General features: G+C 42.0%; 3 gene segments (V, D, J or C); all 3 read left to right on the plus strand.

The window, feature by feature from the left end:
- Positions 1-3,019, plus strand: LOC134478847 (T-cell receptor alpha chain V region PHDS58-like). The segment is given in 2 exon segments: positions 1-374; positions 470-3,019. Coding segments are annotated over 2 exon segments (360 nt in total).
- Positions 3,020-10,996: 7,977 nt separating this feature from the next.
- On the plus strand, positions 10,997-11,530 carry LOC134482048 (T cell receptor alpha variable 22-like). The segment is given in 2 exon segments: positions 10,997-11,048; positions 11,223-11,530. Coding segments are annotated over 2 exon segments (360 nt in total).
- A 3,242-nt stretch (positions 11,531-14,772) lies between these two features.
- LOC134482049 (T-cell receptor alpha chain V region 2B4-like) lies at positions 14,773-15,789 on the plus strand. The segment is given in 2 exon segments: positions 14,773-14,821; positions 15,362-15,789. Coding segments are annotated over 2 exon segments (477 nt in total).
- The last annotated feature ends 403 nt before the right edge of the window (positions 15,790-16,192 follow it).

Below are 16,192 nucleotides of genomic sequence, written 5' to 3' on the forward strand. Positions count from 1 at the left end.
GGCTGTGGACTCTCAAGACACTTGGTTCCTCATATGGCCTCCAGAGGGCGCTGCTGCACTTACTACTGTTCCTTCTTCCTTTGTAGATCTCCACCTGCTCACCTCATCCTTCCTGCAGCTGGCTGAGAATTTAGCAAAGGAAAGTGACAAGAATCGGGTATTCGAAACTTGTTTCAGGTTCCTGTTTGCAGCATCGGTTTTTATCTGTGTAGGAGACTTCTCCGGCAGACTCTTCCTGCTTTCAAGCTCTTGTTTCCTCTGGTACTTTCCAGTTGGTCTGTTTCAGAGTTCCTCCACAACAGTGCTGCAGCCTTCCCAAGGCTCAGCCATGCTCCTGGCGCTCATCCTAGTGCTGGGGATAAACTTTCTCCTAAGTGAGTACACCTTCCTTGTGGTCTCTGTATCCCTGCATTCTGACTGTCCTCAATAAAGTCTGCACTGCACTTACTGACCTAATATTCCCTTCCAGGAGTTGCCCAAGCTCAGTCAGTGACTCAACCTGACGCTCATGTCACTGTCTCTGAAGAAGCCTCTCTACAGTTGAAATGCAAGTATTCCACACCTGGGGCACCTTCCCTGTTCTGGTATGTCCAGTACCCACAGCAGGGGCTGCAGCTGCTCCTCAAGTACTATTCAGGAGACCCAGTGGTTCAAGGATTGAATGACTTTGAGGCTGAATTCAACAAGAGTGACTCTTCCTTCCACCTGCGGAAAGCCTCTGTGCACTGGAGCGACTCGGCTGTGTACTTCTGTGCTCTGAGCTTACAGTGTCTGAGTCTGTAAGGGGAGCTGAACACAAACACCCATGGCTGTGGGTGCTCAGACACAAGATCTCTCCTTGTTGTCTCTGAAGCGTCTCTTTCAACTTGGCGAGGAGGAAAGGGGTGTCAGGCAGTCCCAGCTGCCATTGCACAACTCATTTCCAGTTAAAATATCCACTTTCTGACTTCATCTAAGAAGCTCTTTGCATATTTTCAAAATTATATAATGCTCAATCATAATTCTTTAGAATGGAGGAGACTGTCATTTTTCCTTGAGAACCATTTCCTGAGTGGGCATTGCTTGGACAGTGACTGCGCTAAGCAGCTGGTTGTGCTCATGAGGAAAGACAGAAGCTTTCATTTGTCATTTTGTGTTTTGTCTACACAGGAAGTGGAAGGTGTGCTCTTCAGCTTCTATCCTGAAGTTTGCCTTCACTCCTATCTTTCATGTCAATTTTCCTGTAAATTCTTCTTTTCGTGCTAATTAAACCGATCAGAATTTGTCACGATATTTAAGTACTCCCATATAGGAAAGAACTTGATGCATTTTTAGTTGATATAGAAGTTTATCAAAAACAGAAAAGCTTAGTGATCTGTCATAATTTTGTCAGGAACCATTAAAAACAAAACAGGAGTATAAGGAATTGGAGCTCATTGGTATTTTTTCTAAAGACTTCTTCACAGTTATGAATGTACTATTATAAATGTACTATTCTATTGTTGTTGCCATCTTAAATTCTTCAAATCTACTTTGAGAATTTGTAGTATGAGTCCTTCTGCATCTTTTGTTGGTATGCATTGCTTCCTCCTTTCCATGATTTTACTACGGTAATAATAAACATAGATTCTCTTTTTTTTTTTTTTGGAAAGTTTTGTATTTGTTTTTAATTTTTTTAGTTAAAATTACAGTAGATTATGAAGTAATGGGTTTTATCATGGCGAGTTTATACATAAAATATTCATGAGGGGCTGGGGATTTAGCTCAGTGGTAGAGCGCTTACCTAGGAAGCGCAAGGCCCTGGGTTCGGTCCCCAGCTCCGGAAAAAAAGAACCAAAAAAAAATATTCATGAAATACATGATATATAATTATATATAATATATATATAAATGTATAATAAATATGTATAAAATTATACTTGATTTTCATTGATTTTCCTTCTCTACCATGTTTCCTCTCCCTTCCAACTGCTTCAGTTTCTTATCATCATTATTCCTAGTCTGTTTCCTTTTGTTTTTATGAGACAGGGTCTCTCTACTTAGAGCTGTTCTTCCTGGAATTCACTTTGCAGTCTAGGCTGGCCTCAAACTCACAGAGATCTGCCTACCTTTGCCTCCTGAGTTCTGGGATTAAAGTTGTTAACCATACAACCTGGCTATCTGTTGTTTCTTTCTTCTTTCTTTCTTTTTTTGAGATAGAGTTTTGCTGTGTAGTCCTGGCTGTCCTGGAACTTGTTCTGTAGATCAGGTTGACCTCTAACTGCCGGCCTCTGCCTCCCAAGCGCTGGGGTCAAAGATGTGCGCCACACTGCCTGTCTATCTCTCCTTCCTTCCTTCCTTCCTTCCTTCCTTCCTTCCTTCCTTATCTTTCTTTCTTCTCCTTCCTTCTTTCTTTCCTTCCATGTAGCCCTGGTTGTCCTGGACCTCATTCTGTAGACCATGATAGTTTCAAACTCACAGAGATGTGCCTGCCTCTGCCTAGTGAGTGCTGGATTAAAGGCATGTGCCACCATTGCCTGGCATTTGTTTTCTTTTTTTTTTTATTTTTTATTTTTTTTTATTTACTTGAGTATTTCTTATATACATTTCGAGTGTTATTCCCTTTCCCGGTTTTCCGGGCAAACATCCCCCTCCCCCCTCCCCTTCCTTATGGGTGTTCCCCTCCCAACCCTCCCCCCATTGCCGCCCTCCCCCCATAGACTAGTTCACTGGGGGTTCAGTCTTAGCAGGACCCAGGGCTTCCCCTTCCACTGGTGCTCTTACTAGGATATTCATTGCTACCTATGGGGTCAGAGTCCAGGGTCAGTCCATGTATAGTCTTTAGGTAGTGGCTTAGTCCCTGGAAGCTCTGGTTGCTTGGCATTGTTGTACTTTTGGGGTCTCGAGCCCCTTCAAGCTCTTCCAGTTCTTTCTCTGATTCCTTCAATAGGGGACCTATTCTCAGTTCAGTGGTTTGCTGCTGGCATTCGCCTCTATATTTGCTGTATTCTGGCTGTGTCTCTCAGGAGCGATCTACATCCGGCTCCTGTCGGTCTGCACTTCTTTGCTTCATCCATCTTGTCTAATTGGGTGGCTGTATATGTATGGGCCACATGTGGGGCAGGCTCTGAATGGGTGTTCCTTCAGTCTCTGTTTTAATCTTTGCCTCTCCCTTCCCTGCCAAGGGTATTCTTTTTTAAACATAGATTCTCTTATCCTAATATCGCCATGTCCTGCAAGACAACAGAGGCAAGAGTCATAGTGGACATTAGTGCTCACTGGCTCCAATATGAAATTTTAGTTTCTTCTTCCTCTATTTGAGACAATGGTAGAAGACAAGTTTTTACTTCTGTGCATACAGCAGAGAAGGATGAATACTTAGGATAAGAAGGAAAAGGAAGGGAGAATTTTCTAGCTGCTGCTGGCTCTGAAATGGAAGTAGGTAGGCACCATGGAATCAGGAGCACCTGAGCATAAGTTTCAGGACATACATAAAATCTGGGCATGCTGGCTCTGCAGGGAGGTTAGGACAGACAGATAGACCTCTATAGCCTGCTCTCCAGCCAGCCTAGCCTAACCATGAGCTCCAGGTATCAGTGAAAGAGCTTGTCTCCAATGAACAAGGCAGATAGCTTCAGATAAATGACATCAAAGACTGACTTCTGGCATCCACATGCATGTGCACATATGTGCACATAAACACACACACACACATTCAGAGAGAGAAAGAGAGAGAGAGAGAGAGAGACACAGAGAGAGAGAGAGAATTTCTTCAGAACATTAGGAAGAACATCCAAGTGTTTTCTAAGTTTCTATGTATACACATAGGCATGCACATGTATATACATGTGCCAGTACATGTCACCATGCACTTGTACCCACACACCATGAGCACATTCACATACACATGCTCACATATATATTTTAGCATTGAACAGAAACATGCTTTCAGCTATATCTCCCAGGATCTCTCTATACCTGATCCACTCACCCCCAGAAATCAGTGTGGGGGAATCTCTAGGAGATGCCATAGACATGATATAGAGAAGGGTGCAGGGAGTCTATGAGATGACTCAAGCTGGACTCCTAGAAGTGGGAGATATGGATCCTGAAGTGGCCACCTCCTGTAGCCATGCCACATATCCCAGTGGAGGGATAAGGACACCAACACACTCACAAAACTTTCAACCCAAAATTTGTCCTGCCTACAAGAAGTTCAGGGAAAAAGATGGAGCAGAGACTGAGAGAGTGACCAACAAGTGGCCCAACTTGAGGCTCATCCCATGGGCAAGAACCAATCCCTGACACTATTAATGACTCTGTTATGCTTGCAGGCAGGACACTAGCATAACTATCTTCTGAAAGGCTGTACACATCAGCTGACCAAAACATGTACAGAATCTCAAAGCTAAATATTAGACAGAGCTCTGGAAGCCTTGAATAAGAGTTGTAGGAAAAACTGTGGAACCTAGAGGGATATTTACTCCACAAGAAGACCAAGAGAATCAATTAACTTGGACCCTTGGGGGTTCTCAGTGACTGAACCACAAACCAGAGAGCATAAATGGGCTGGACCTAGGTCTCCTGCATGTACATAGCAGATACATAGCTTGGTCTTCATGCAACTCCTCCAAGAACTGGAGCTTGGATTTACTCTGACCGTTGCCTGTCTGTGGATTCTGTTCTCTTAACTGGGCTGCCATGTCTGGCCTCAATGGTAGAGAATATACCTAGTGTTACAGTGACTTGAGGTGCCAGGGTAGGTTGGTACCCAGGGAGGGGGATCTTTCCCTTCTTAGAGAAGGGTTGGGGAGTGGGAGGGGCTGTGTGGGGAAAGGAATGGAAGGCAGGCTGCAATTGGATGTAAAGTGAATAAATAATGAACAAAAGACAAACAGAAGCACAATATATCTGAAGAACTAATGCCAAGTGACCTTATGTATTACTCTGGTAATCTCTTAGGTTTTGTTTTTTTTTTAATGAAGTGAGAAGACCATGGTATTTGTCCTATCTTACATATTACTCTGATAATCTCTTAGTTTTGACTTTATTTATCATGAAACAAGAGGGCAGGGACAGTGTAAGCAATCATAAGACACAGAGCCTACACCAGCCCAGGAATGCCCATGTATGCCTTTCCAGTCCACTCACCTGCTGCAGGTGATAGGGTTCCCCATTCTTGCCACTGCACATTTGGCCTGGCTGAGAACTTCAGGTCTGTGGAGTAATGTGACAGGACTTCCTCTGTTTCTCATTCTGCTCTTCTGTTCACTACCACCACCACCACCACCATCATCATCATCATCACCATTATTGTCAGTGGAGTACAGTACCTCATAGCCAAACGTACTGCACTCTTCCACTGTGTCTCACAGTGGCTAGACAAGGAATTGTTAGGGATTAAATATTTGGTTGTTAGTGGGTCGAGGTACAGGAGGTGTGATCAGGACCTGCTTTTCCAGAGATCTCTTTCCGTGGCCACAGAAGGCTGTTGTCTTCCTTGAATCCTCACACAGTCCTTCTCAGAGAATGTGCAGGTCCGTGGTCATCACCCACAAGGTATGCCATGTTTATTTGGTAAAGGTATGTCTCTAATGTACTTTAGTCAAATCTCATAGGAGGGGATATGAAGGCAAAGTTTAGAGCAGAGACTGAAGGAACAGCTGTTCAGAGCCTGCCCCACATTTAGCCCATGTGTATATCCAGCCACCAAACTAGATAAGATGGATGAAGCTAAGAAGTGCAGGCTGACAGGAATGGGATATAGATCTCTCCTGAGAGACACAGCCAGAACGTGTCAAATACAGAGGACAATGCTAGCAGCCAACCACTGAACTGAGAATGGGTCCCCCGTTGGAGGAATTACAGAAAGGACTGAAAGAACTGAAGGGGCTTGTAACCTCATAAGAACAACAATGTCCACCAACCAGAGCTTCCAGGGATGAAACCACTTCTCAAAGACTATACGTGGACTGACCCTAGGCTCCAACTGCATATGTAGCAAAGGATGACCTTGCTGGGGCACCAATGGAAAGAGAAGCTCTTGGTCCTGCCAAGGTTGAACTCCAGTGTAGGGGATTTTCGAAGGGCAGTTGTGGGGGGTGAATGGAGAGGGGAAACCATTAAAGAAGGGGAGGGGTAGGGGTTAGGGGGCTGATGAACAGGAAATCCGGAAAGGGAATACATTTGAAATGTAAATAAGAAATACTCAATTTTTTAAAAATGGAAAAATAAATGAATTAAAAAATAAAAGAACAATAGAAAATAACCAAAACTATCTACCCATGTTGGGCAGTGGACCTTGCCAGAAATCCTGGTAAAGGTTGAAATGGATTGGAAGCCCTGGAACCCAAAGGGGCAGTAGGAGCTTTGCCTGCCACATAGCCACAGTCCCCCACAGAGAGGACTGTGACCATCAGAGCCCCTAATTCTCTCGACATGCTTATGAGTCATCCCTAACATCTCAAACCAAGTCAATAGGAAACATATGCTGTCAGACCCCAACCTCCCTCAAAACTGTATATAATCCAATCCAGACGGAATAAAGGTCTGTGAGAATAATAATAATAATAATAATAATAATAATAATAATAACAACAACAACAATAATAATAGAACCTTCATTTAAAAAGGTCTTTTTTAAAAAAGTCTTTTTCTGTTTGGTCATACTATGTAATAAGCCAATGCTCTACTAATGAAAACTGATGTATGCTATTTCCCTGTGAGATGAGATGAGACTTTTTTATTAGTCACATTGTTGCAGTAGGATTTCAGTTTCCTCTGCTATGGTCTTCATGTAATATTGTGGCTGGCAACCCCTGGAGGGTACACTCTTACACATACATAGTTATACATGTACACCATTTCTTTTGGTAGCTGATATGTGCACATGCTACTAAACAGTGCTAGAAATGGTCCCTGCAAAGCATTAAGGTCCACGCCATTGTACTTTGCCCTTTTCTATAGATATCCTAAGCAAACTTAAGATGTAGGGATGGATGCTTGGTTCAAGTGCTGAACCTGAAAACACTTAAAGCCTTGCTAGGAAACCACAGTAGGATTTCACCCCTTCGTCACCAGTATTGGGTGCACTGTACATAAGAGGCAGACTCCACTCTTCCCAGTACCTTGACAAAATTAAGATCATCAGACCTTTAGGTATGATTCTCAAGAATGTTCTGGCAAGAATGAGTAACTTTATTGTAGGGGACAGCTGCTCTAAAAGAAAGGATGAAGGTAGAATGATTGAAGGTTGGGTATTTTCATCTCTACATTTATGCCTTCTAATGGACTCATTTTCTCATTTCACAACATAGCACAATGTGTGGCTAAGACAACACGAAGTTCTTTTCTCAAAGCCTTAGAGGTGGAAGTCCTATATGGAGGTGTGATCAGGACCTGCTTTTCCAGAGATCTCTTTCTGTGGCCACAGATGGCTGCTGCCTTCCATGGGTCCTCAGAGGGTCCTCAGAGGATGTGCAGGATCATGGTCATCATTAATCTGATGGTTCAGCCCTCTTGTGCTATTTTATTTATTTTACTTTGGTTACCATTTAATGTCCTATCTTCAAGTGTCACTGAAGTCCTTAGTGTGAGGCCTCCACCATAATTATTTTGGGAGAGACACAGTTCAGTCCTTAACAGCCTTATAAGATTATTCTTCACATATAAAGATTGTTGAGTCCTCCTTATTCTAATATTTATGAGTTTCTGCTGTGCATATGAACATGCACATGTGCATACATGCACACGCACACACACACACACACACACACACACACACACACACACACACCAGAAAGAATCTTACACTGTATATTGAAATTTCATTGTAGATTTTTCTAGAGTGAGTAGGAAGATTTAAGATGATTCGGCAAAACTTGCTTTTTATGTGATTTTATTGCATGTGAGTGTATAAATGTACGTATATGTCTAGTGTGTGTATGTGTGTGAGTGTGTATGTGTATGTGAGTGTGTATGCATATATGTATGAGTGCATGTGCATGTGCATGTACAAAACTGAGTCCACTGGGAATCACGTGTAAGTTTGATGACTGCCTTTTCTTACCATTGTCTGCATGTTTCCAGAAAGAATAGAAACAAAATTATAGTTCGTGAAGGAGCTAATTATGAAAGACTGTAAGGACAAGGACCTGTGGTAATAACTGAATCTGAAGGAATATTATCCAAATTGGTCGAGTAGAATTCCAACCACCATTTCAGTATATGAAAACTTTAGATTTAGCTTCATTCTTTTCTGCTTCATTTATTCTTGGTGTTTCCCTCAGCCTAATTCCCATCCCCCATTCTGTCTAAATATTAATTCAACCTTTACTTGAACCTCCTCCTGTTATCTGAGCTGATTCACATGACAGGCTGGCACTCTCCTCACACACTCCTCCCTCTCTGGCCGCTGGCACAGTGGGCTTGCTTTAGGGAAGGCTGTGCTGCTTACGAGGGGTTAGTGGGTTAGAAAGCAGATTTCAATCTGTTCAGCACTGTCAAGAGGACACAACCTGCCCTACAGTGTCTCCTCAGCATTCTTGGTTTGGGTACATTTTTCCAAGGAAGTATGTGCCAAGATTTAAAGTTCTGACTCACCCAGAAGATTGCCTTTTATAGATAATTTGCTAATTTTTATATCTGGGTAGATTTAATATTTTCGTGTTTTTGGAAATCTTGATTTTTTTCCTCCTTCTGTTGTTTTGATAAAGCTTTCATTGTTCTCTATAACAACACGAACTGGAACATCAGCCTACGGAACTGTGTTTCAGTTCTCACAGTGAGTTCCATGATGCCTCAATGACATGGTTACCTAAAGACCTAAACAAGGATGACACTAATAGACAACCAATACACATGCGAGCGTTAAAGGGGGAAAAACTCGCAGAGTCCCAACTGTACACAAAATACTGTGGTCAGCTAAGAAATGCTGAGAACAGTCTTATCCAAGGAAGAACTTCCCAATTTATTATTGAATACCATGTGGTCTACCCTGAAATCCTATACATACAAGTTACATTCTATACTCTGAGCAGGTGTTATCTATATATCCCAGACTCTAATATAACAACAATTAAAGAAAAAGCTGCAAGACAACATGAATTGGGGGAGGGGCTATGTAGAAGAGGTTGAAGAGAGAAATGGATAGGTTTTTGTTCTTTGTTAGATTTTTTTGTTATTTTTCGTTCGTTGTTTCATTTTGTTTTTAGAAATCTATGGATTTAGGGAGCAGGATGTTCAGTGCAGACAAACACTTAATTTAAGCAAAGATATATATATATATTCATTTTAATTTTATGTATTTTTGGTACATAGACACTGATATGCTTCCTTATTGCATTTTCAGACAGAGTCACTCAATCCCACATTCCTCCATCTCTCTCCTTCTGTGGTGACCTCCCCTCCCCTCCCTTCATCTTCCCTGTGTCTCCCATTACATTTTGCTTGCCTTGCTCTTCCCATCTCGAGTGGCTCTCCCCAGCCACACGTTCCCTTGTACCTTTCTGGCCTCTGTGGTGACTCCAGGTCACACATTTCCGTCTGAAGGTGTGGAGTTAGGAGCCTCTGCAGTTTCCACTGAGGTTAGGGCTTCAGGACTTCAGGGGCAGAACATGTGGCCTTTGCTTTTCTGGGTCTCAGTCAGCTCATTTACAAGATTCTTTTCTGGTTCCATCATCTAACTGCAACGTTTATGATGCCGTTTTCCTCTGCATTGAAGAACATTCCATACTATGTAGGCACCACAGTTTCATTGTCCATTCATCAGACGAAGGACATTTATGTTGTCTCCGTTTCCTCGTTACCATGAGGAGAGCAGCAGTGGACATAGGTAAGCATCTGTGGAGAGGGACATAGACCAAGAAGTGGCATAGCTGGGTCCTGTGGTAGACTGAGTGTTTGTGTTTTAAGGATTCTCCACACCGGTTTCCAGAGGAGCTGCACCAATCGTTATCCCCTGAGATGCGTGCAGGTTCCTTTACCCTCTGTGCACCTCCCCAGCATTGCTGTGAGGTGTTTTATAGATTTACATATTCTGACTGGTGTCAGATGAGATCTCAAAGTTATTTTAATTTGCATTTTCCTAATTGCTAAGGTTGATATACAATTTTGAGATGTTTTAAAGCCATTTTTATTTCTTCTATTGAGAACTCCTTCTAGACACTCTTGTCTTCTGACCATTGCATTTATTTCAACAGGAAGTGAAGGCTTGGTTCAATGAGGCTTGTGAGGATGGCCTGAAATCACGTTTGTTGTTAGTGTCAGTCCACTAGGGGGCACTGCAGGGTTCCTAAAATTACATTTTCTTCAGTCACCCTGAGGTTTGAAGCACTGAGAAGAGACATAAGGACATAAAGCAATACATTCCCAAAGCAAGAGGTACAGGCGATGAGGTGTAGTTCACCCGGGTCTTTAGCTCTCAATGGTTCTGTAGAAAGCCACAGATGTCTAGAGCCTCTTTACTGGATCCGTGTATCTATAAATCTATTTTAAGAATAATTCTCCGAACAGATATAAACAAAATAGAATTACTGGGCATTATGACAATGGACACTCAAGAGAAAACAACTTTACTTTTTTTTAAAATTTCTTTTAGGTTTATGTTTAAAATTCGCCAAACTAAAAAACACTGGATATTCCAATACAATTCGTATCACAAACATTTGAATGAACACACACACACACACACACACACACACAGACACACAGACACACACACACACGTGATTAGTTTTTCCACCAGCATTCTGTATTTATGCATTCTCTTTCCTCAAACATCCTCAGTCCCTCAAACTCCTTATATTACGTGTTACATTAAAAACACAGTGTCCTGGTCTCTACATCAATGACCTCCACAGTCCTGGAGCAATCACACTGCAGAGTCATGAGGTGGAGGTGGGTGGAGTTCCTTGTTCAGATGAATGAGGGAGCTCAGTGACTCAGAGAGAACCTGTAGTCTGTGAGCACAAGTTGTCTGGGCACAAGACTGACCCCCTCAGAGCTGGAGAGAAGACATCCCAGCAAGTGGACAGGGGCCATGGAGAGGAACCTGGGAGCTGTGCTGGGGATTCTGTGGGTGCAGATTTGCTGTGAGTTGTGCTAAGCTAAGTTCCTATCTGGGATTCTCCAGAAATGTCGGTGGTGGACGGAAAGAAAGTAGATGAAACTTTCCTGTGCATTCTTCCTCATGGCGTCTCCTGGGTATTTGACTGGTGGGGTGGATACCTCTCTTTGATTCTGGTTTGCTTTTCTGTTTCCAACAGGGGTGAGAGGAGATAATGTCCAGCAGAGTCCTTCAGCTCTGAGTCTCCATGAGGGAACCAATCCTGCTCTGAGATGTTATTTTTCTACCTCCATGAAGAGTGTGCAATGGTTCCGACAGATTCCCAGGGGCAGCCTCATCAGTCTGTTCTTCCTGGCTCCAGGAACAAAGGAGATTGGAAGGTTAAAGTCAACATTCGATTCTAAGGAGCGCTACAGCACCCTGCACATCAGCGGTGCCCAGCTGGAGGACTCAGGCACCTACTTCTGTGCTGCTTTCAGAAAGTCACGGTGCTCTCAGAAAGCTTAAAGTCTGGCTCCAAACTGCAGTTGGCTGTGCAGCTACAACCCCTGCCACAGGCAGAGTCTGCAGGAGGCTTTGCATAGCTGTGGCTTCATCAGATCTCCACAAATCACAAAGATGTGAGGAAACATAAAAATACCACTGTAGTTGCCACTTACATTATGACTGACATGACACTGACTTCTAGAATGCTAAATGCTAAGAAATATCAGCATGCATGACTAAAATATACCCGTCATTTTTTTCATGTTTGTGCTAATGTTATAGAATATAAACCTCTCTTACATATTGGAGAATCATTTGGGTCATTTGTTAAAATTCAAAACTGAAAGCAACTGTTTTCATCCTTTGTTTAAAGAGCATAAGACAACACTGAGCTAATCTGCTCAATATGACGTTGATAAATTAATTAATTCATCTAATAAATTAACTGGTAGAAAGGCAAGAGAAATCTTATTATTAGATCAAGACATTATAGAAATGTCTTGATATTTTAAATATATAATACATTTAATTCTGCAGTGGAAAACAAATATTTCATGTCATAATTAGGAGCCAAAAGATAAAATAAAACTAGGAAGATGTATTTGCAATTTATGTCACAATAACACTTGTAGCCATTGATTCTACCTTATATGCAAAACTTTTCATTAAAACACTGCTTTCAAAAGAAAAGAGTGTGGAAACATTCTAAATATCATACAGTAGGGGACTGATTTATTATACAATAATTAAATGTGAACTAGATAACTCGTTTATTTTCTGAGGGTTGACTGATTATATACCATAGTTGAAAACTCTGGCCTGTCCTTGTCTCTGTAGGGAACTGGGAATCAGACATGCAATTCATCCATGCATCATCTCTCCATTGTTGTTTTCGCACAGGAACAGCGGCTGTGTGACTACAACAGCAACTGGATGGCCTTTCATTTTCTTCCTAGGGCTTCACAGATTTACTGAAACCTTGTGATTCATTCGGCTTCATCCCCATTGTAACTCCACTTCCTTAAAATATATATTATCTGGGCTTCCCAGACAATAAATAATCCCTAAGGGTCAATAAGACTTTTGTGGGACTGGTTAGAAGTTATGTCAACATTCACGTAAGGATCCAGTCACCTCAGAGAGGTCACAGATAGCAGCCATCCAAACCCTTGCTTCTTGGTAGGCTACAGCCATGGAATCAGGTGAGGTTGGAAGGTGGCAGTAAGGCATGAACAGGGGGTACTCTGAAAAGGCATTCTAACCAATCTTGATAGATCTTTTTTCTAATCCCATTCTGGCTTAATCTTGACTTGAAAGTGTTTTTTTAATAACCATATGAGCTTGAGGACTACACATAGCAGTAATAGAATTTTTTTTAGGCAAGACATACAATATAGGTTTATTTTTTAAAAAACACAATATAAATTATTGTCTGCTGCAAAGTCTTAAAATCAAAATTGAAATGAAATTAAAAAAATGAGAAAACATTGTATCAATTGAGGAAGGCACCCCTTCCATTCTGCTAGGTTCAAATTGACAGCCATCTAGCCTGAATACCATGTGGTCCACCCAGAAATCATATATATTATATATATATATATATATATATATATATATATATATATACAAATTGCATTATATACTCTGAGCGGGTGTTATCTATCTATTGCAGACTCTATATGTAACAACAATTAAAGAAAAGGCAGCAAGACAACATGAATTGGGTGAGGGGCTATGTAGAAGAGGTTGAAGTGAGAAAGGGATATGTTTTTTGTTCTTAAGGTTTTTTTGTTGTTGTTGTTATTTTTGTTTGTTACTTTGTTTTGTTTTTAGAGATCTATGGATCTTGGGAGCAGGATGGTCAGCCCAGACAAACACTTAATTTAAGCGATTACTTGGTAGATATTGATATGCTTCCTTATTACATTTTTAAACTGAGTCACTTAATTCCACATTCTTCCACCTCTCTCCTTCTATGTTGACCTCCCCTCCCATCCCAGCCACCTCCCTTCATCTACCCTGTGTCTCCCATTATAATATCAAATTACCAAAGTCTGAACCAACACTGCTGCTCTGTTGAGTTGATCCAAACTGATATTTACTTTCCTGGACTTGGAGCCTCAGAGTCCTGCAGGACAGTTGTTTCCTGACTGGTTTCTATGTGGACCTAGTTCAGCCCTGGCAGAGATGTTCCCCTAGTACATATGGTTTGATGATGTGTTAGAAATGGAGAGTGAGATAAAGTGAGAGGGTTGGGGAAGAAGAGAGAGAAGAAAGAAAGGGGAGAGATAGACAGGGCTAAGAGATTCAGAAAGTGGGAGGGTGAGAGAAACCTCATCAAGAACTTTCACAGATCAATTTCTCTCAACAGGACTTAATCAGGAAAAGAGAATAATTAGAGAAATGAACAAGTTCTCTAGTTTTTATTTAAAGTTTAGGTGTTGCATTCACCCCTGTCTCCTGTACCAACTCAAGTAAAATTCTGTTCACACACAAACTTGGTCCTGGCTCCAAACAGAATGAAGAATTCCAGGACTTTCTAGATTCCACTGAAATATATCCTAGTGTGTTCCACAGTATATACACAATGAGAATTTTTTTCATTTTGTTTATTTTTGTTTGTTTTTATTTTGCTTTTGGCCGGGGCGGGGGGAGTGGGGAGGCTACAAGGGAGGAAGATGGATACGAAGTGCCCTGGATATGAATGGAATTGGTTTACATGATGTGAAATGTAGAGAATGAATAATAATAAAAAACTCAGAAACAAAAACTAAACTTAAAAATGGATTTAATGAAGATGCCCGAGGTAATAAGAGTTAGAGTTATGCTGTCCAAAAAACAACAACAACAACAAAAACAAAAAACCAAACTCATTCAGATTTCCATTGCAGACTTTTCATAGGTGACTTTTTAGTGCAGGTGACTACTTATGAGCGAAACCTATTATTACAGAGAAAGAGGACAACATCTGCTAAGTGTAAACACACAAGCTCACCTATCCCCCGCACCCCCACCTCGTCCTAACTTTCATGAGTCCACAAGATGGCAGTGTTTTCTTTGGGATCTTGAGCAAAGATCTCAAGAGGGAGAGAAGTGGGGGATGGGGTGGAGTGGGGAGAAGAAGAGTACAGGAAGAGGAGGAGGGGGCAAAGAAAGGGCTGGCAGAAAGGCTTGGTGCTTCCGAGGTCACGAAAAGATCCCTTTTCTAGTTGCCAACTTAGAGTTGAGGATTTTAGTCCCCAGTGAAGAGGGAGGAGGCGAGAATGAAATCCTTGAGTGTTTCACTGGTGGTCCTGTGGCTCCAGCTAAATGGTAAGTTTGGAAATTCCTTTGGGATCCAGGTGTGAGATGTAAAGTTCTTGCCTGCTCCAGGCAAATGGTAGAAATTCATGTCTGGGACCGGACTAAGCAAAGCTAGTGCCCTGCCCTGAGCAGATTCCTGAGAAGGGCTTGACCTTTTCAAAGAACTTGTCCCCAGAAGACTGTTGCCTCCTTGTTTAAGGAGAATATTTTGCAGTTTAGAGATTCACCTTATGTCCTTGGGCACTTCCCAGTACTCCCCCGCCCTAAGCTTCAGTTTCTGCTTCAATTCCTGCTTCAGAGCTTTAAATGCTGTACATTCCTCTCAATAAACAGACCTTAACAAGGACACTGCTTGGTCTCGCTCCTCTTTCTCACCCTTTCTCCCTCAGGTATGGGTCCCTCTCGACCCCCACAAATAACTGGGTCCCCGCTGGCGGGGGCAAACTCAGGTATTTAAAATCTCCAATTAGGAAGTGAGAAGCCCATGGAAAAGTGTTAGAATCCATATGCATCTAGTCTTGATTTTGTGACCTTTATCTTTCTGCACAGGGGTGAGCAGCCAGCAGAAGGTGCAGCAGAACCCAGAATCTCTCACTGTTCCAGAGGGAGGCAGGACCTCTCTCAACTGCACTTTCAGTGATAGTACTTCTCGGTATTTCGCATGGTACAGACAACATCCTGGGAAAGAACCCAAGGAGCTAATGTCCATCATCTCCACTGGTGAAAAGGAAGAGGGCAGATTCACAATTCAGCTCAATAAAGCCAGCCTACATGTTTTCTTGCACATCAGAGACTCCCAGCCCAGTGACTCTGCTCTCTACTTGTGTGCAGTGAGCACACAGTGCTCCCCAGGCACCTGCAGCCTGCATGCAAACCTACTGTGCAGTACCAGCCCTGACATAGGTCACAGACCACACAGCAGAGACATTCTGTTTCCATTCTATTCTATATGCTGTGGGACTTATAAGCAGGAATAGAGAGGGCTTGATTGTCCTGGAACATTTTTTAACATTAAGAAAAAAGTAATCCTGATAGAAAAGGCATATTACTAGTTTGGGTAAATATTTTCCACTTTTTTCTTCTTACATGTGGATGGTTATAAAATAATGCACACACTACTAATGAGCATATTTTGTTGAGCTGGAAGATAAAACACATGGCCATAAGGCTGACCACATACCATGCCATAAAGACAACCATAAACTCTACAGCCCTGTGCTTTTAAAAATCTTTCAATAAAAATAATTGTTTTCTAATTTTTGAAAGCTAGCTTACAATGTAGCAGTCTTCTCCATGTCAGTTTCATACACATTTACTTTTGGTTGACCCATTCCCAAGCTTATCCCTTCTACCATTTCCTCGTTCCCCAGTCTACCTTGT

Source organism: Rattus norvegicus, chromosome 15 (genome assembly GCF_036323735.1).
Source record: "Rattus norvegicus strain BN/NHsdMcwi chromosome 15, GRCr8, whole genome shotgun sequence".
NCBI lineage: Eukaryota > Metazoa > Chordata > Mammalia > Rodentia > Muridae > Rattus > Rattus norvegicus.